This window comes from Hibiscus syriacus, unplaced genomic scaffold (genome assembly GCF_006381635.1).
Source record: "Hibiscus syriacus cultivar Baekdansim isolate YM2019G1 unplaced genomic scaffold, ASM638163v2 tig00000132_pilon, whole genome shotgun sequence".
NCBI classification, from domain to species: Eukaryota; Viridiplantae; Streptophyta; class Magnoliopsida; order Malvales; family Malvaceae; genus Hibiscus; species Hibiscus syriacus.
This window is the reverse complement of record NW_024061764.1, coordinates 212596-233587: the sequence shown is the minus strand read 5'-3', so window position 1 is coordinate 233587 and position 20992 is coordinate 212596. Positions and strand designations below refer to the sequence as shown.

At 35.3% G+C, this 20992-nt stretch overlaps 3 protein-coding genes, 1 long non-coding RNA gene and 1 pseudogene across 4 annotated transcripts; 3 read left to right on the top strand and 2 right to left on the bottom strand.

Moving 5' to 3' along the window:
• Positions 1–7663: 7663 nt before the first annotated feature.
• Positions 7664–9146, bottom strand: LOC120126559. The gene is made up of 3 exons (XR_005516467.1): positions 8960–9146; positions 7883–7891; positions 7664–7675 (listed from the first exon to the last, which is right to left on the bottom strand). It is a non-coding gene; the product is annotated as an uncharacterized LOC120126559 (long non-coding RNA).
• On the top strand, positions 7876–10507 carry LOC120126467 (GDSL esterase/lipase EXL3-like). The gene is made up of 5 exons (XM_039144664.1): positions 7876–8143; positions 9444–9574; positions 9665–9898; positions 9970–10225; positions 10308–10507. The coding sequence occupies exons 1-5, from the start codon at positions 7876–7878 to the stop codon at positions 10499–10501; spliced, it is 1083 nt and encodes a 360-aa protein (XP_039000595.1). The 3' UTR covers positions 10502–10507.
• A 2012-nt stretch (positions 10508–12519) lies between these two features.
• On the top strand, positions 12520–13854 carry LOC120121196 (GDSL esterase/lipase At5g63170-like). The gene is made up of 5 exons (XM_039140642.1): positions 12520–12787; positions 12861–12991; positions 13070–13291; positions 13366–13621; positions 13694–13854. Exons 1-5 carry the CDS (start codon positions 12520–12522, stop codon positions 13852–13854), a joined length of 1038 nt encoding a protein of 345 aa, XP_038996573.1.
• Positions 13855–15243: 1389 nt separating this feature from the next.
• On the top strand, positions 15244–15864 carry LOC120126201 (SKP1-like protein 1B). The gene is made up of 2 exons (XM_039144478.1): positions 15244–15632; positions 15749–15864. The coding sequence occupies exons 1-2, from the start codon at positions 15330–15332 to the stop codon at positions 15767–15769; spliced, it is 324 nt and encodes a 107-aa protein (XP_039000409.1). The 5' UTR covers positions 15244–15329; the 3' UTR covers positions 15770–15864.
• Positions 15865–16010: 146 nt separating this feature from the next.
• LOC120121093 lies at positions 16011–18889 on the bottom strand (annotated as a pseudogene).
• Positions 18890–20992: the final 2103 nt, after the last annotated feature.

Genomic DNA, 20992 nt, shown 5'->3' with positions numbered 1-20992 from the left:
TCTCTGTTAAAACTTCATTAATCCTTAAAACATTTGAACATTATTCGAAAATTATACTAGTTTTACTATCAAATAGATACTGCATTTCAACAATTGCAGCCAATCTATTAGTTGTAATGCAACTAATAATAGTTGCATAATGCATAATTAGTTGCATAATGCATAATAATGGTTCATAATGCATTGTAAGTTGGCAACAATTATGGTTCATAGTTGGCACTAATAATGGTTCAAAAGTGACATGGAAAAATTACATATTTTAGTCATTATACTTTAAGGTATTTACAAGATTAGTCCTTAAGCTTCAACTATAAATACCCTATCTCATTTAGCTTCAAAATCATCCAAAAGCATTCTAGCTTTCGTCCAATACTAGAGAGAATTTAGAGAGTTTCTTGAGAGTTGTTTTCTTCTTTTTATCAAGAGAGAATTATCATTGTTTTCTCCTTGGTAGATCGAGAGAGCTTGTAATTCATATTTTCTCATAGTGAAATTCTTCTACCGTTGCCCGTGGTTTTTACCCTATATTATTTAGGGGTTTTCCACGTAAATTTTGTGTCTTCTTTATCTTCATTTTTATTTTCTCAAATTATCAGTTGCGATTTTATTCTATCTGATAGCCGTCTTCCGCAACAATTGGTATCAGAGCCAGATTAGAGTGTGTAATATCTGCTTATTGTCTTTGTGATTGCCACCAAATGGTGAATCCTCTAATATAAGAAAGTAAGAAGTTATTACTCATTCTTTGAAGGTTCTAGAGAACTATTTACGATAGTGAAATAGTGGGAGCTATCCGTAAAAGAAGTTATGGCAATGAAATTTGATATTGAAAAATTCAATGGGATAAATTTCTCATTGTGGAAATTGAAGATGAAGGCCATCCTGAGGAAAGACGGTTGTCTAGCAGCTATCAGTGAAAGGCCGGTAAATTTCACAGATGACAACAAATGGATCGAAATGGACGGAAATGCTATGACAAACTTTCATCTAGCATTAGTAGATGAAGTATTGTCAAGCATCAAGGAGAAGTAGACAGCTAAGGAGATATGGGATCATCTCACTAAACTGTACGAGGCCACATCGCTGCACAATAAAATTTTCCTTAAGAGAAAATTATTCACTCTCCGTATGCCAGAATCTACTGACGGAGTACTTAAATACACTGAACACTTTATTTTCTCAGCTTACATCCTTAAGCTGTAAAATAGGAGAACAAGAACGTGCTGAACTTCTACTTCAAAGTCTATCGGATTCGTATGATCAACTCATCATCAACTTAACAAACAGTAATGTCACCAGTCTAGTTTTCGATGACATTGCAGCTGCTGTTCTACAAGAAGAAAATTGGCACAAGAACAAGGAAAAAAGATAAGTAAATCTGCAATAGACAGAAGCGTTGACAACGACGAGAGGGAGATCAACAGAACGTGGCCAAAACATCAATCACAAACATGGTAGATCGAAGTCGAGGAGAAAGAAGAATTTAAAGTGCTACAACTGTGGAAAGAAGTGTCACTTGAAGAAGGATTGTTGGAGTCTAAATAAAAACTCCAATCCACAAGGCAATACTACAAACACTTCAGATGATGGAGATGCTCTATGTTGTGAAGCGTCAACCACCGTGGAAGGTAGAAAAAGATTTGCAGATATATGGCTCATTGATTCAGGAGCAACATATCACATGACCTCAAGAAGAGAATGGTTCCATCATTATGAACCTGTCTCAAGAGGATCTGTGTATGGTTGCAATGATCATGCCTTAGAGATCATTGGCGTGGGAACCATCAAATTGAAGATGTATGATGGAATAATTAAAGTTGTTCGAGATGTGCGGCACGTGAAAGGCATGAAGAAAAAAATAGTATCCTACAGATTGTTGGATAATAATGCAAGCAAGATTGAAACACAGAAAGGAATCATGAAGGTGTTCCATGGAGCGTTTGTGGTGCTGAAAGGTGAAAATATAGCTACTTGGACATCAGAAATTCAACAAACTTGGACACATGTAGTTCAGATTCTGCAATGTTATGACATCAGAAACTTGGACACATGTCAGAACAAGGAATGAAAATCCTTGTGGAGCAAAAGCTACTTTCAGGCTTAACAAAGGTAACATTTCCTTTGTGTGAGCATTGCATAACAAGTAAGCAGCACCGATTGAAATTCAACAAATCAAATTCTAGAGGCAAAAGTGTTCTAGAATTGGTTCACTCTGACGTATGGTAAGAACCAGTTACATCCCTAGGTGGAGCAAAATACTTTGTTTTATTTATTGATGACACGTGTTTTCAACTTTCAAAAACTTCAAGGCGTGGGTGGAACTTGATTATGGAAATAAGATCAAGTGTTTCAGAACAGATAATGGAGGAGAATACACAAGTGAAGAATTTGATGACTTTTGCAGGAAAGAAGGAATCAAAAGACAGTTCACAGTGGCGAATACTCCTCAGCAAAATGGAGTGGCAGAGCGGATGAACATAACATTATTAGAAAGAATAAGAGCAATGTTGAGGGATGCAAGCCTAGAAAAATCATTTTAGGCAGAAGCAATCAATATCGCCTGTTATTTGGTGAATCGAGCTCCATCAACTACAATAGAGCTGAAGACACCAATGAAGATGTGGACTGGTAAATCAGCTGATTATTCAAACCTCCATGTATTTGGAAGTATTGTGTACGTGATGTACAACTCCCAAGAAATCTCAAAACTGGATCCAAAATCCAAGAACTGCAAATTCTTGGGGTATGCTGATGGTGTAAAGGGGTATCGCTTATGGGATCTCACTTCCCGCAAAGTGATCATCAGCAAAGATGTTATCTTTGTAGAAGATAAACTACAAAGAAAAGAAGAAGATGGTAGCGCTGAAAAGTCAAAGACTACACAGATACATGTAGAAAAGGATGTTGAACAAGGAGATTCTTCTGAAATAGAACCAGCACATGATGAACAAGAACCAGAGAGTTTTGAAGCTCCAACAACTCGTCAATCAGATCATGTGAGAAGACATCCCAATTGGCACTCAGATTATGTTATATAAGGAAATATTACATACTGGCTTTTAATAGAGGACAATGAGCCATCAACATACCAGGAGGCAATAAACAGCTCAGATGCTTCACTATGGATGATGGCGATGCAAGAAGAAATTGAAGCCCTTCATAAAAATAATACATGGGACCTTGTACCACTACCACAAGGAAAGAAGCCAATTGGTAACAAATGGGTCTTCAAAATCAAGCGAAATGGTGACGATCAAGTTGAGAGGTATCGTGCAAGACTGGTGGTCAAAGGATATGCTCAAAAATAAGATATTGATTTCAATGAAATTTTTCTCCTGTGGTTCGACTGACAACAGTTCGAGTAGTTTTGGCAATGTGTGCTACATTGAACTTACATCTAGAGCAGCTATATGTTAAAACAGCTTTTCTTCATGGAAATCTTGAAGAAGAGATTTACATACTCCAGCCTGAAGGTTTTGAAGAAAAAGAAAAGAAGAATTTGGTTTGCAGGTTGAACAAATCTCTGTACGGTCTAAAGCAGGCGCCGAGGTGTTGGTATAAGAGATTTGATTCCTTCATTATGTGCCTTGGATACAACAGACTTAATGCAGACCCTTGTGCTTATTTCAAGAGGTCTGGTGATAACGATTTTGTTATTTTGCTGTTGTATGTGGATGACATGTTGGTTGCAGGACCCAACAAAGATCATATCAAAGAATTGAAGGCACAACTGGCTAGGGAATTTGAAATGAAAGACTTGGGATCAACAAACAAGATTCTAGGGATGCAAATTCACCGAGACAGAAGTAATATGAAGATTTGGGTTTCACAAAAGAATTACTTGAAGAAGATCTTGTCACGATTCAGCATGCAAGATTGTAAGCCAATTTCTACCCCTCTTCCTATTAACTTCAAATTATCTTCCAATATGAGTCCTAGCAGTGAAAAAGAGAGGATGGAGATGTCTCGAGTACCGTATGCATCAGTAGTGGGAAGTTTAATATTCGCTATGATATGCACAATACCAGACATTGCACAAGCAGTGAGAGTGGTTAGTCGATACATGGCGAATCCAGGCAAAGAGCATTGGAATACAGTAAAGAGGATCCTAAGATACATCAAAGGGACCTCAAATGTTGCATTATGTTACGGAGGATCAAACTTACTTATCAATGGGTATGTCGATTATGACTATGGAGGGGATTTGGATAAAAGCAAATCTATTACAGGATATGTGTTCAAAGTTGCTGGTGGAGCTGTAAGTTGGGTTTCAAAATTGCAGTCAGTTGTGGCTACATCCACAACAGAGGCAGAATATGTAGCAGCTACACAAGCCAGTAAAGAAGCAATCTGGTTGAAAATGCTATTGGAGGAGCTTGGGCACAATCAAGAGTATGTCTCTTTGTTTTGTGACAGTCAAAGCGCCTTGCATTTAGCAAGGAATCCATCATTTCATTCTAGGACAAAGCACATACGATTTCAGTACCATTTCATTCGTGAAAAGATAGAAGAAGGGACAGTAGATATGCAGAAGATCCATACCAAAGACAACATAGCATATTTCATGACGAAAGCGATCAATGCTGATAAATTTACTTGGTGTTGATCCTCTTGTGGTTTGTCAGAGACGTAAGCAACATGATGGTACAAGGTAGAAAGAATGGTGTGAAGATATGATTATTCCAATCAAATCTTCAAGTGGGAGATTATTAGTTGTCATGCAACTAATAATAGTTACATAATGCATAATAATGGTTCATAATGCATTGTAAGTTGGCAACAATAATGGTTCATAGTTGGCACTAATAATGGTTGAAAAGTGACATGGAAAAATTATACATTTTAGTCATTGTACTTTAGGGTATTTATAAGATTAGTCCTTAAGCTTCAACTATAAATACCCTAGCTCATTTAGCTTCAAAATCATCCCAAAGCATTCTAGCTTTCTTCCAATACTAGAGAGAATTTAGAGAGTTTCTTGAGAGTTGTTTTCTTGTTTTTATCAAGAGAGAATTATCATCATTTTCTCTATGGTAGATCAAGAGAGGTTGTAATTCTTATTTTCTCATAGTGAAATTCTTCTACCGTTGCCCGTAGTTTTTACCCTATATTATTTAGGGGGTTTTCACGTAAAGTTTGTGTCTTCTTTTTCTTCATTTTTATTTTCTCAAATTATCAGTTGTGATTTTGCTCTATCCAATAGCCGTCTTCCGCAGCACAATCAACAACATTAGGTTACGGTCTCTTAATAAATTCACGTGGATTGTCATTAAAATCTGTGTAATATCCCAAATATCGGGTTGGTGACCACAATGAAATAATTTAAAATTTGGTGGGTTAAATTGAGTAAATTGAAAAGTATAGGGAATGATTTAAGAAATTGTGTTTAAGACTAAGAATGGATAAATGGAGGGGCAACTTAGTCTTTTAGAAGGAATGAATTTAATATTCATTCTTTATGAGGATATTTAATAAGGTTGGAAAGAGGAAATGGTAAAAAAACTCGCGATTTGGTTCTTTTCTCCTTCTTCCTGTCGTCCTCGTTCTCCCTATAATTAAGGTAAAATTTTCTTCAAGTTGGTTTTTCCTTTCATTTTTGGGTTGATTTTGAAGCTTTAAGTGATATAGAGGCTTAAGAAAAGTTCAAGGAGGATTAAAACTAAGAGATGAATGATTTATTTAAGATTTAATAAAATAAGTTTTTAAATGCTATGATCAGTTATTGAAGTTTAAAGGCATTTTTGACTTATCAAGGAAGGAAATAAGAGATTTGGAGCCTTAAACAAGTTTGAAAAATTGGTTTGATTCTTAGTTGACTAGACATTTCAATATTGTATGTATTAGTGCCGAGCAACTTGTTCTAGTTGAAAGTTGATTGGCATTGCCGCATGCAAAATACCTGTATGCTGCATGTGGCTGTGGATTCTCTAAAATACCACCTCCTTTCAACTTCCACTCCACGTCATATCTTTAGGTAATTCAAAGATTTCTCCATGACCTACATTAACTTCCATCTTCCTTCACCAAATTGTTTGGTTGACCAGTATCATAAAGATGACCAGGTGGCAGATTTCAACTACGATTTGTTGGTTACATCCGAATCTACTATATTAATTCTCTTCAATTTTATAAGCATTTGCAGAATTGAATTCCCTCTTCACCATTAATGGCCATGGACTGTTGCATACACCAAAGGCTGGTTTGATGATCAGATTCATAGTTTAGTTTGAGATAAATTATTTAAGCAACCTCTTGTAATGCTACAACCAATCTCAAACAGATTCTGTTCGTCTAAAAGCAGATAAATAAAATTTGTCTTTTCGTGCTTTCCTCACGAGATCTTCATCAAGCCCTACCTCTCTTTCCAACTTTTACATTCGCTTTATATATAGCAATCTCTCCTTCTGTCACAAAAACGTTGGCAAAATTCCTTTTCTGGCTTCACGACTTCATATTATTATAAATAAAATTTTAGGAATAAAAATAGATTATCAATAATAAAAATAAAAAATATTTAAAATGTATGAGAATTTAAAATTTTCAACGGCCTCCATTTTGTTCCGTGTTTGACGTTTGGGATGTACGTTAGGTGGGGATGAGAATGAGATCTCAAGCGTGAGCGAGGCTGGGTAATTATACTAATTATGACAGTTAGAGGTTGTGACTGCGAACTTAGTTTGCCTTATCCGGGGGCTGTGGCTACTGGCTATCGGACCATTAAATATGTACGCCTGGCTTGATTTGAGTGATCAAATTAACAGTCAAATTGAATGGAAATTTAAACCAAAATTTTGGGTGTATAATAAATACTAATTAATTTATAAATTTGAATATAAAGGTTCCCTGCAGGAATTCACTTGATGGTTTTAACAAATATAGGTAACTCAAAGTCTACATATACGTGCTCGTCTTTGCAGGGACCAAAACAAGATTTTTGTATAAGGTTGAGATAAAAGGACATTTAATTATAAATATTGTTCTTTATGGGACAACAGCCTTTGAGGAATCATGGGTTTTACCTTTAGATTCATGTACAAAAAAAAGGAACAGCCTCTAGAGAAAACTAGGTAAAGTGATTCAGCTTTAAACTGAAACGTGTACCTTAGGTAGGTTAGGATAAATTTAATTTACGTGATACCATGCATGTATGTGTCCGTTCTTTATTAATTGATGAAAATCACTATCTTTCTATATAATATTTCATCCGTCGCCACCCAAACTATAATAATTAATTATAGACTTTTTCACAACTCATTTTTTTATACAATATATCTTTGTTTTATAGCAATCAACCTATATATAATATTTAAACAAATCAATTTTTACTTTTTCAATAAATTAAAAGATATTTTAATGTTATTAATTAAATTCTTCCCATAATTTTTAAAAATTCTCATCAAACATCGTAAAATTTCAAAAAAGTTAATTAGATCCTAATTTTTTTCCAAAAAAATTTAAACTAAACTCGTCAATTTTTTTTTTCAAATTTTAATTTAAACTTATAAATATTTTAAAATTTTAAGTTGATCCTTCCAAAATCTATTATTAAGTTCCACCACTGAACCCATATAATACAATAGTTTTATGTATGTTATAATTATAACAATGTTAACTTAATTAAGATTCAGTTAATAAATATAGAATATATTATATTACAGTGTAAATTTACATAGTACTAATATATTTTTTCCCTGGGCTTTACGAAATGGAATCCTTCCTCTTTTTCACGTTTCAGCCTGGCATTCACTGAAATTCTATCATTTGCATGTATAAATAAGCCAAGAAAGTAGAGTGGGAACACAAACCATATTTCATCAAAGTTCAATTAATACCTATAAAAATATTTCCTGAAATAAGCAAAGTTGGTTGAATATCATGGAACTGGTATTTTCTTCAGTTTGGCTGTCTCGTCTTCTGGTAATATTTTCAGTTTTGGTGTGCAGAACCAAGGCGTTGGTAAAGCTACCACCAAATGAAACGGTTCCTGCTGTGATCGTGTTTGGGGATTCCATTGTTGACGCTGGAAACAACAACCATCTCCAGACTCTTATCAGGTGCAACTTTCTCCCCTATGGCCAAGATTTTGATGGCGGTATTCCCACAGGAAGGTTTTGCAACGGAAAAATCCCTTCGGATTTAGTAGGTAGTAGTTAACCAAATCTCTCTCCTTTTTCACATACACTGCTTCACTTTCTCTTTTAAATTTGTATTCTTCTTCTTGTTTTTTCCTTCTCTTTTGCATGTCAGTGAAAATCAAACTGAAAAATCATCTGGTGTTGGAAAACTACATATATTTGCTTCTCTTCTAGTACTTCAATGAGACGGAAAACAAAATTACTTTTCATACACTAACTTTAATGGTTGTTTGAAAATGTACAATATAGAACACGGATTTTTATTTTAACTCATTTTTTATAAACTATTAGCATGCAATGGTGTGATATTATTTAAATTTATTTTTACGTACTCTTTTACTTATGGAAACAATTCACTAGATTTAAGAGTAGAAGTGCTCTTACAAGTAATAGTTTATCTAGTAGACACTGTTGAAAAGGATGCATGAGTAGTTAATTAAATGAACTGGAAAAGGTGGAGTGGGTGGTGGGTGAGTGGAAACGATGAGTTGAATATCGTTATCATAATTGATTCCTTTTCAATATCACTATACATCTTATTAATTATTTCTTGTATATACATATGCCACTAGCTTGCAGCATATATTAATAATGTATTCATGCAAATGTATGCATATAATTAAATATAAAGTAAAAATTTAAAGTAATGGTTAAGCGAGCACACTAGAGAGATTCAGTAAACAATTTGATAGCCAAATTTTCAGTCTTAATGATAAACCCATCGCATTAGGTGTTCCAGTTAATGCATATTAGTCTTTTAGCTTCAAAATCTTGATGATTATAGCCATAGGGCTTTAATTAATATATTTGAATAATAATTACACTTTCTTTAATTTTTATGCTTTAATATATGTTAGAAACGGCAATGTCTTGTGAGTTCACGTTCCTTCTTGAAGAAAAGCATGTCTTCTCCAGTCTTCACATGCATGATTAAAGTATACAATTTCCGAAGTTGACTTAAAATACTGCAAATGAATTTTCATTGTATGTCGAATATATAGAATTCGATCAGTCAATTATGTATATATTGTATTTAACAGCTAGGAAACTAAAAACCTACAGATGGCATAATTAGGTCAGACTCGCTTTTCTCTTCTTTAATTTATAATGGACACGATTACTGGTCCTCCTATAGTCCTATTAATGGCCGTAAACCTGATTTATAAATAGGGGTCAGAGATGGATTGAAAGGATCTTAAGATACAGTCGTATTTTTTGAAAAATTTTGTATAATATCCACCACAGTTTATACCTTAATTCTCAGTGAAAATTGGTGAATTTTTATTTTTCTGTTTAAATATTTTTCAGCTGAAGAATTGGGAATAAAAGATATACTGCCAGCGTATCTGGACCCAAATTTGAAACCCCAAGATCTGATAACAGGAGTAACCTTTGCGTCGGGTGGCACTGGATACGATCCTTTGACTCCCCAACTAGCGGTACATAATATTTCTTCCTTACTAAAATTTACCTTTCTCGCTTTTACTTCTTACCGATGTTTTACCTTAAAATTTGCCCGAAAACATCAGTCCGTTATATCGATGTCGGCCCAGTTAGATCTGTTTAAAGAATACACAGCGAAGCTGAAACAACTTGTTGGAGAAGAGAGAGCAAACTTCATCTTATCCAAGAGTTTATACCTTGTTGTAGCCGGTAGCGATGACATTGCCAATACCTATTTTGCTCTCCGTGCCAGGAAATTGCAGTACGACATTCCTGCCTACACTGATTTAATGCTTAACTCGGCTACTCTCTTTTTAAAGGTATTTAAATATCCATGGTGAACAAGATTTTCAGTCATTATATATTTATTTTTAATGAATAATATTGGAAGGAACTATATGGTTTGGGAGCAAGAAGAATAGGAGTTTTCAGTACACCACCAATCGGCTGTGTGCCATCACAAAGAACATTGGCAGGAGGAATTAAAAGGGAATGCGCAAATGACTATAACGTGGCAGCTAGATTGTTCAATGCAAAGCTATCCGCAGCGTTGAATTCACTTGAAAGAAGCATGGCCTATGGGAAATTTGTGTACGTAGATGTCTACAATCCCCTGCTTGATCTCATTAAAACCCCTCAAAAATATGGTAATTAAAAGCTTACCCTTTAGACCCTAATTTTGTATGTTCTTTTCTTGGAAAATAACCTTTTAATGGGTGGAATTTTCAGGCTTTGAAGTTGCAAACAAAGGGTGCTGTGGAACAGGGAACATTGAGGTGGCAGTTTTGTGTAATAAATTGAGTCCATCTACCTGTCCAGATGTCTCCAAGTATATATTTTGGGACAGTTATCATCCAACTGAGAAGGCATACAGAGCCCTACTTATCCCACTCCTACAAAAGTATGTGACCAAATTCTTGTGAGCCAAAATGGTCTTCGATGATTTGCAACCATGTACGCTCTGCAATATGTAATCTTCACTCTCTATATTGAGAAAATGCTATAATTTATATATTTTGCAATTTTCTAGGTAACTGAAAACTTAAAACCAAAGCAAGTTATTTGCCCATTCAAAAAGGAAAAAGGCAGACCAAGTAAGACATTGTTGCTTTCATGATTCTTGTTCCCATCCATCAAATAAACACTTGCATTATTATTTCAACATCTAAGACAGATGTCATGAACATGCAATTATTATTTGAAAATGGAAAATGGACCGTCAAGAAAATTATTTTGTCCTATTCGTTATAAACAAATCCACGTAACTATCGGTACTGCTTCCGTTGCATTTCATAGTCTAATATGATTTATAGTGCCAACACTAAAAAGGAATAGAAGTAGAAAAAGGAAAAGGAAAAGGAAAAGGCAAATCAATTTGATTTTGGATAGGCATCCATTACTATTTCACCAGCTGACTGTCCTTGATCATAATGGACTCAATCATGCATTTATTATTATTTTATAATTTAAAGATAATAGGATTTATTTATTTATTTTTGCAATTTGTTAATATATATATATATGTAAAAGCATTACTTTTTATGATAAGATTATTATTACATTTTGAAAAATCTTTAATGTTTGAGAATATGGAGTTGAAATTTTGATTTCTTATGTTATTTCCTTATACCATTACAACATTGCTAGAACGTGCTTGTTTTTCATTAATGTATCTAAAAGTATTTATGATGCTTTTGGGAACATTCGTGTGTGAGTTACATATGTAGTTATCTTAGTGAAAAGAATCTGTATTTACTTATCTTAATGTGGGATATGATCCATTTAACTTCAAATTTGCAGGTCTGGACACTTTTTATTTCCCCAAAACAAAGCTATTGTTCTTTGAACCTTTGACATTTCACCTCTCTTTATCTGCGGTGAAATCAGTTAGTTTCATCGATGTAATCAGTTACTGCAATTCAGAGAATACATGGAGAAGTTGAAAGCAATTGCTGGAGAAGAAGGAACCAATTCCATGTTGGCTAAAAGTCTTTTATAGTTGTATCAGTAATGACCTTGCAAACACCTATTTTAACAGCAAATGTTGCACTAGGTTGTAGCATCATTTTGATTGACGTTTTAACTGATAAATCCCATGTTTCTTTATGATTTTGTGAAGGAACTACATGGATTAGGAGCAAGGAAGATTGAAGTTCTAAATGTACCACCAATTGGGTGCGTGTCATCATCAAGAATCATGGGTGGTGGAGGCACAAGCGAATTATGTTTGGAGAATTACAATGAAGCAGCCCAACTATTCAACTCTAAATTGTATGCAGAGCTGGATTCCTTGAACAGATATTTGCCCCTGGCCAAGGTGGTTTACCTGGATGTTTACAGCCCTTTGCTTGATCTCCTTCAAAACCCATAATAAACATTGTAAAATTATCTCTTGCACTTCTCCTCGTCTTCTGTTAATTTTGAACCATGTATTTTTGTTTGACTTGCTCCAAATTTAAACTCACCATATTTCAGGGTTTGAAATTGTGGACAGAGGGTGCCGCAGCACCGATACGGTGGAGGTGTCAGTATTATGTAATCAAATGGACATGGGGACGTGCACCAACGCCAGTAATTATATCTTCTGGAACAGCTACCATCTCACCGAGAGAGCATGCAGGCTGTTGGTCCATAATCTCTTCAACAATAATACCAACAGCTTTTTCTAAGAACTTTTTGTTTGTTAACAAGTATTGGTTAATAGTAATTTTAAGTTTATTTTGTTAGATTCAAGAACTAATAGTGGCTGCATCTAGCTATTCAGTTTTGGGTAGCTTTCATAACCGATTATGAACTTTCAGGCCTCCCCGGCCATATAAACTATTGTGCCAAACCCAGAATCTCAAATGCAAAAAACTGTTCAAAAGTAACATCATAAGTCATCAGAAACTGAAGTTTCTTTCTTTTTTCTCCTTTTGGTTATTGGTTTATTTGTGTGGAAATGCCTTGTGCTGCCTCAAATATTCTGCTTGCATTATGTGTTATTCTTGCTTTATATAGCACAAGAGGTGGCGTAGTCTCTGCTGCCCCTGGCCTTCCTGGATCATATCCGGCTATTTTAGCATTCGGAGACTCAATTCTGGATACGGGAAACAACAATCTTTTAGGTACCTCAACAAAATGTAATTACCCTCCTTATGGAAGAGACTTTCCTGGAGGAATACCGACAGGTAGATTCGGAAATGGAAAAGTTTTCTCCGACTTGATAGGTACTTCGATATGTTAAAAGAATTGGAAATCGGGACAATTTTGACTTGCTTTTATCCGTATTGCTTTGTACAGCCGAACGTTCGGGAATTAAAGCTATACTGCCAGCATTTCTAGACCCAAATCTTAATGACGAAGATCTTGCGACAGGCGTATGCTTTGCTTCAGGTGGTTCTGGATTGGACCAACAAACAGCCAACTTACAGGTTACGCATACAGTTTCCCTGGAAATATATTTGATTTCGTTTCGGTCTCTACGTATTAATTATAGTGTAGCATATCAGAATGTATTATCAATCACGGCTCAGCTCAATCTCTTCAAACAATACGTCGGAAAGCTAGAAGGGTATGTTGGAACGGAGAAAGCCCAAGATATCATATCCCAAAGCTTGTACCTCGTGTCATCCGGCAACAACGACATCGCCATCACCTATTTTTCAACTCTGAGGAACGACATCGATGTATACACAACACAACTGGTTCAACGGGCTTCCGCTTTCATTCAAGTAAAGAGAATACTCTGTCCAATTCTTTTTCTGTAAAATCATATGAACTGTTGGTTTTTCAAATGATGTTTAAGGATATGTATGGATTGGGAGCAAGGAAGTTCGCATATCTAACAACTCTGCCCTTGGGGTGCCTGCCATCAGCCAGAATTACGGCGGGAGGACTACTAGGAAATTGTTTTGAAATGGCAAATGAAGCAGCAGCTTTGTTCAATTCAAAGCTGGAAGCTGAAATAACCAATCTTAACAATAACCTTCCTGGAGCTAACATTTTCTTACTAGACGTCTACAGCCCTCTGCTTGAAATCATTCAGAATCCCAACAAACATGGTAGACCCTGAATCGTGTAAAACATGTAATTGAAGTTAGTATTTGTACTGAATCATTCTTCTGTGATTTTAGGATTCTTTGATTCCACACATGGCTGCTGTGCGTCGGTAACATTAATATGCACTTATATGGATCCATTGACATGTCCGGTTACTTCTACCCATGTGTTTTGGGACGCTGCTCATCCTTCAGAAAAAGCATACCGAGCTATCATCTCACAACTCCTTGGATAGAATTCCGCACCAGCTTTTGGTTTTGCGGCGGCTTTACTATTGTTACCACTAATCTACACCTTTTGTTAGTTTCATATAATACTTTTTCAACTCTGTTTCGATTATTTTGTCATTACCTCACTTAATGAATGTAATAAGGTTAAAATGATCAAATATAAATTGATCCTCTTTCTCTCTCTATTAAAATTACACACTTATTAGTTTTCTCTCGTAGTTTTCTCTTATTGATAAGTCGTTCATTTATTTTTCTTTTTATCTTTGTTAATCAACGATGACACCAACTTTAATGTTGGTCGCCGACCATAGGTATTATTTATTGTCCTTTTATTTTTTTATATTACATTTTTATTTTTTTTATTTTTAATAAATTTGTATGTACGACACGTTTTCATATACCTTCATGACACGTTTTCTTCTGCCTGTTGACACGTTTTTTATCGTTTAGTCGTTGTTTTCACTTATATTTTTCTAAGGGTTGATTTGACATCACCACAACTGATCAATATGACTCTTATTTATTATATTGGTGATATTCCCTGCTTTGGACCTTCAGATTGGATTTGGATACTCTTTATGCATTCATAGATAGTTTTTCAAGTCACTCAAGTTTGATTTACGGTTTGTCGGTGGTCTTTCAATCGCTTGATCCTCTTTTGTGGTTCGTTTGTCGATGTGATCAGATTTGTTTATTATATTAGTGATCTTCCATGCTTTGGACAATCGGATTGGATTTGGATCTCCTTTATTCGTTCATTGATAGTTTTTCACGTCGCTCAAGTCTGATTTACGATTTGCCGGTGGTCTTTCAATAGCTTGATCCCTTTTTGTGGTTCGTTTGTCGATGCGATCAGATTTGTTTGTATCTATCTTTATTCGAGTTTTCTTGATTTATGTGATCTTAAGTTACAGTTTTGTTTCAATGATTATAGAAAATTATCATAATTATATGTTTAATTTACAATTATGATCGTAAATTTTTATTATAATTTAATATATTTTTATTTAAAATAAAATTAGTAATTTCTTTCGAAAGTAAATTACACACTTAACCCATAAAATGACCTCAATCATTAAAATATATATAGTATGAGTACGTATTACAAATGACTAAAAACAAATTTTAACAATACACACTTTAAAAACAAATAAAAGATCTAAAAACTTATATTTCCGAGAGAAAAAACTATTTATATATATAAGATGGAGCTCTGGTAACAGATAATGGTAAAGCTATCGTATCTAATGCCTCGTTGTCTCGTATGAGCAGAGAAACGACATGACATTGAGATCACCTATTTTATTGTCTGAAATCACTCAAGTTTGACTGTTTTTAAAGTTTTACAAATTTCGTTTTCCAACTGTTATATTTTTTTAGTAAGATCGGGTCAATCTCTGCTTTCTTCTCTTCCTTTTTCACCTTTCATGTATAGGATTTTCGAAACCTTCCAATTGGATGCGTCATCATCATCATCATCATGTCGTCGATGGGTAGGATAATCACGTTGAGGAGCTCGGACGGCGAAAACTTCGAGGTGGACGAGGCTGTGGCACTCGAATCGCAAACGACCAAGCACATGATCGAGGACGATTGCGTTGGAAACGGCATTCCTTTACCCAACGTCACCAGCAAGATCTTCTCTAAAGTTATCGAGTACTGCAAGAAACACGTGGAAGCAGCTAACTCCGACGATCGTTCTTCCTCCATCGACGATGAGCTCAAGTCTTGGGACGCCGATTTCGTCAAGGTCTATCAAGCCACCCTCTTCGATCTAATCCTGGTATGCATGCCTTTCTTTGATAACTTTCATAGGGATATTTTAAAGTTTAACTTCAAATTTATTTATATTTAAGGGTTTTTTAATGGAAAGGCTGCTAATTATTTGAACATCAACAGCTTGTGTACCTGACGCGCTAAACAGTGGCTGACATGATAAAGGGCAAAACACCGGAGGAGATCCGTAAGACGTTTAATATTAAGAACGATTTTACTCCGGAAGAAGAAGAAGAATCGTCGCGATAATCAGTGGGCCTTTGAGTGAAGGATCTTAACCAATGACCCTAATTTTTTTAAATGTGTTTGAGAACATGGGGTAGTTGTTTTTCTTTGTTTTTTTACTTGCTTTTAACTGCCACGTTTCGATCATTCTAATGTAAATATATGTCGTTCTTCATTAATCATCACTATCAGCCTGTTTTCGGGATTCGCTTTTGGTACGTTGAAGTGGAACTGAGAGGAAAACAAAAATGATTCTGCTAATATCAGGTTAAAAAGCTTCGATTCATGATTATTACATTGGAATTTACAATTTAGAACTTGTGGATCCTGCTATTTTGGTATAGATGTTCTACACCTTACTCTAATGCTAAGCTACCATTTTACTGCTTATGGCAAATGGACTTCTGACTTTGTATTTTCCATTAGACCATGTTATGGATCCAAGTACATCTTTTTTGATCGGATTTCCGATTGAGAAGCTCACTTGATACGATGGCTTGAACATAAAGACTTGTAGGTGCATCAACGCTTACGTTATACATGTTTTTGCATCTCCTGCAACATTTGTAAGGGTTCTGATCACTTTCCTGCCTGCTTTCTCATCAAAATAGGAAATCGATATTGATGGATAATTGATGTTGGATATAAGATCAATGCTCGACCCCTTTGGGCATGTAAACCCATCTGGGATAGTGCAGGCCATACTTTTTAATGTAGATGTATTATAACCATGGTAGCATAGGAAATTTAAGTAGTCAATGGTAGTAGTCTCATAAACCAGGCCAGGTTGCAATGGTCCTGTGGTGCTTACTTCTCCGGCACCGAAATCATAAGGCGTAGCTGCTGTACTTTTCTGAGTCATAATTAGGGCTTTCTTATTATTTATTTGAGCAGCTGTAAATTGTTTGGAAGCAGTCACAGGTTGGTTAAAAGTTCCAGACTGAACCATGTAAATTGCAAGTGTAGATTTGCGTTTTAGTTCTTCAACTGTTGTCATGATGGCTGTCCTGATTGCGGAGGGACTCCATTCAGGGTTTCTTGATTTGAACGTGGCAGCAATACCGGAGACATGTGGACATGACATGGAAGTTCCCGAGAGCACATTATATAGTGGCGGCTCCTTGCCTTCTGGAGTTTCAGCTGTATCGTTCCCTATCCATGCTCCAAGAATGTTCACTCCGGGTGCTGCCATATCAGGCTGCAACACATTCAATATAGGTTTACTATGTTAGCCTTGGAAGAAACTAAGTTCTATGAAACAAAATAGAAGAGTATTTTCCTTGAGAATGTTCTTTGGGATGGTTGAAGGGCCTCTAGATGAGAAATATGGTATAGTAGGTGCTGGTTTAGAATTTGTCGACGATGGCAAGATTACGGTAACTGGATTTCTACAAATCTCAAAACAGATAAATGGTAAGTATTTTCGAACATTGAATTAATTAAGAATCTTGAGTTACATTTGGGCTGTATTACTTTATTGAGTTGATGTAGGAGAGAACCTTTACACCATCTTCTGAATTAATCACACTCATGGAAAATGCACCAAAATTGAATTCAACCTCTCCTAGTTCATCATCGATCAGGATTACCCCAATACCTCCAAGTTTCTTTACTTCATTTTGCTTATTTTTATTTGGAAACAATGAATCTTCATTGTCACAGACAACAGTCTTTCCTTTGATAAGTTCTTGTTCCATGGAATCTGGCCTGCAGTTCCTGAACAACAGAAATCATGGAATAACTGATCATTTATGGTGTATATTGCCACAATTTACTTATTAAGCACCTTGTTGCATTTTCTTCTACTCCACTTTTCTTGGCTGATTTTGCATACATAATTGGGTACACAGGAGATGCTTTAATGTTGACGAAATTAATACTTGCACCCTGCATATCAGTTAGAAGACAGTGAGAAAATCTGATAAGAAGATCGGAAAAGTGTCAAAGGAGAGCATCATTACCTTAATTACTTAATAATACCCCAGGATAACATTTGATTCAAACTCTCGGTCGATCGTGCTAGCGGCGACAGTCAAAATCCAAGGTGCTGAGTTCTCAACCGAACCAGGGTTTGGTCCATCATTTCCTGCGGAACAAACCACAGTAATATTATTCTGCACAGCATGAAATGCCCCATGGGCAATGGGATCTTTTATAAATTCTTGTTGTAGAAATGATGATGATCCGAGGGACAGCGACAGTGCATCAACCCTATCGGCAATCACATCATCAAATGGTGCTAATACAGTGGATCCACGGCCTCTGTTTTGAGAGGAAAACACGTCATATATAGCTAATCTAGACCCTGGCGCTCCACCCTAGGCGGTCCCTGATGCCAGCCCGTAGTAAGATACATCATGGACCTCAGCCCCAGCTGCGGTTGACGCCACATGAGTGCCTTTCCCAATCACGTCCCTCTGTAAGCTTTCGCCATACGATCTTGCCCCAATTATCTTTCTGTTGCAAAACAAAGCTTACTACTTATTTACGAGATCAATAAAACAGGAATTAAATATTAATCATATCGGTAAGAGGTAGGGATACTTGTTGCAATTGAGGATACTTGTTGCAATTGAAGGTGTTGGAATTCCGTCCTTTTGCGCAAATACCTCTCCATGTTTTAGGAATTTCACGCATTCCCTTGTCGTTAACACTCTCCAACTCTGGCCAAACCCCTATGTCCTCGAATTCGGAAACAAAATATAAATAGCCATTCAAATTGCATGATATAGTTACAGAAAATATAATGAGAAAAAGACATTGTGACGTGATTCTATATATCGGTGCATAAGTTTCACCTGAATCTATGATGCCAATGATGACATCTGAATCATGATTTGTTAAGTTTCAATCTGAGCTGGGATTTGATTCCATCGTCCCTATAGTTTCATACTTTAAGAAATCCCATGATCGGGTAGTGTGGAGTTCCAACACAGGGTCGGGGAAGACTGACACAACTCCAGGACTCTCAGCAATTGAATTAGCCTCTTCAGCAGATAAAAGCACTGCAAACCTAGAGAAGCCTTTGTACCAGGGCATATTTTTTCCTGACAACGTCAAAATTTTCAACTTGACAATAGATTTCTCTATGAATTGAAGCATCAAAGGAAAAGGGCATGGGATTCGTAACCAACTCAAATATAAAGTGGAAAAAATTAAAGGTGTATTCACTGTTTTAACAAAGAATCTAGAAGTTGAGTATGATCAGTCCTTAATGAACCCTTACTCGAAGCCGGTGCACCCATGTAAACAATATAAACACCATCCTCATCTGCAGCAACTCTTCCAGGTTTCAGAACAGTGAGACGAGGAAGAAAAAGGACGTAAAACTGAAAATAAAGGTAACAAGGGCCTGCATGGCGTTAACAGAGACTCTGAAAAGTGCTTCAAATGGCTTTGATTAAAGCAAGCTTCCAGTGTACTAAATGATGTATTCGTAGAAGAGTGGATCAGATCAGCAGAGATTTTTATATACAGCCAGAGTGCGGTTATACCAAATGGCTGAGCTATGATTTGATTGATTGAGAGTAAATATTATTCCGACTCATCTGACGCTAGATGCAAAAGTACGATAGTGAACGTGTTGTTTGTATATGGAAGTTCTATGGTAGAGTGTCGTGGGGTAACATCTTTCTTTATTAGTCTTTTCCATGTCTACTTTATATGAAATCCATAATGAATTGATAAGCCATTTGTTTCATCCGAATCGAATTGGCCAGCAGGTATTTTCGTTGCACTGCTGACCTTTCTTTTTCTCTCTTTCCTTAAGGGAATTGTTGAGGTATGAAGGCAAGTGTTTAGCGGTAGTGCTCACTTGTACTGATTAATTTAAGCCTTGAGTGTAGATTAGTTAAGTGTAGGTTCTTGAATGTTCTGCACCATGGTTGTTAGTAACGGTTAGAGTTAAAATAGAAGTTGTCGTAACGTCATTTTCTATTTTAAAAGTTTTTACGTTTTAAAACAAAATTCAATTACGACTTATTTCTTTCAAAATATTCATTTTAAATTAATTTGATTATTTGACTTGGAGTCTCTATCGGCCTTTGAATTAGGTAGGTCGAGTACCTAAAAAACGTATATTAAGCGAATTTAAAAAACATTTAAAAGACATAAAACTGGTCTACGTTTACCATAAATTTATTTAAATGGATTCGGGGATTACGCGTATGGAACAAAAATTACTACCACAACGCCCAAAATTGGTACTTATTCGCTTATACTTTGTTGTGGCAATGAAATTAAGAATTTGAATATAAAATTGGAACATGATACATTTATTGAAGTTTAATTAATTTGCTTCGAATTATTTATTAGGGAAAAATATTTAATTTAAAAAGAAATCTCGGGATTTGTACATCCTCCAATGAAAATGATATATCATCTATTTCTCGTCTATAAAATAATATTCTCTCCTCATAATATTAAAAAAGACATTAATTGAATGAAAAATTAATATTAACGAATGGCGTAAAATAACCCATTATTAAAAAAAATGCATTACCAACACTTAAATCAAAACAGAAAGGACAAATTAGTTATTATTATATTTTAAAAAAAATACACTCAATTTGTTTCGAGTTCACATCTCGTTCGAATGTCGTCTTGAATCGCACTATCTCTCTAAGGTGGTGCTTTTTACGGTCATTCTACAACGAGTGTTCTCGGAAGTGGATTCGAGTATAAAATTTAATAGATTATCAATGTCAAAAATTTTAGGGTGTTTGGCAAATCTAGCGTCTATATTGTAAACTTACTAATCAAAGTTTGCATCAATATTAAAACATCCCTTAAGGAAATATATATAACATATTAACATGCAATAATAAAAACATAGATTAAAATAAAAAAAAACATAATAGTGTAGGGACCAAGCAGCAAATATATCTTAAAATAAGGACCAAATCAAAATTTATAAAAACAGACAGGGCTAATCTAAAAACAAATTAAACCTAAACAGTGGCAATAATGTAAACATGGCAAAATGGGGACCTAAAGCATGAAGAAAGCCAAATTTTATATATAACAGAAGCAAGGACCAAAATAAAATGAAATAAAAAAATAATAGGCCTAAATAAGCATATAACCTAAAACAAACAGTAGGCAAAGACAGTGATCAAAAAATAAGATTTGTGAATATCATAG

Bases quoted from the DNA above. Each gene is read 5' to 3' on its own strand.
- LOC120126201 (XM_039144478.1), top strand. From the start codon at position 15,330: ATGTCGTCGATGGGTAGGATAATCACGTTGAGGAGCTCGGACGGCGAA. The intron at 15,633-15,748 runs GTATGCATGCCT...GAACATCAACAG, and splicing joins CCCTCTTCGATCTAATCCTG to CTTGTGTACCTGACGCGCTA.
- LOC120126467 (XM_039144664.1), top strand. From the start codon at position 7,876: ATGGAACTGGTATTTTCTTCAGTTTGGCTGTCTCGTCTTCTGGTAATA. The intron at 9,575-9,664 runs GTACATAATATT...CGAAAACATCAG, and splicing joins CTTTGACTCCCCAACTAGCG to TCCGTTATATCGATGTCGGC. The intron at 9,899-9,969 runs GTATTTAAATAT...TAATATTGGAAG, and splicing joins CGGCTACTCTCTTTTTAAAG to GAACTATATGGTTTGGGAGC.
- LOC120121196 (XM_039140642.1), top strand. From the start codon at position 12,520: ATGCCTTGTGCTGCCTCAAATATTCTGCTTGCATTATGTGTTATTCTT. The intron at 12,992-13,069 runs GTTACGCATACA...GTAGCATATCAG, and splicing joins AACAAACAGCCAACTTACAG to AATGTATTATCAATCACGGC. The intron at 13,622-13,693 runs GTAGACCCTGAA...CTGTGATTTTAG, and splicing joins TCAGAATCCCAACAAACATG to GATTCTTTGATTCCACACAT.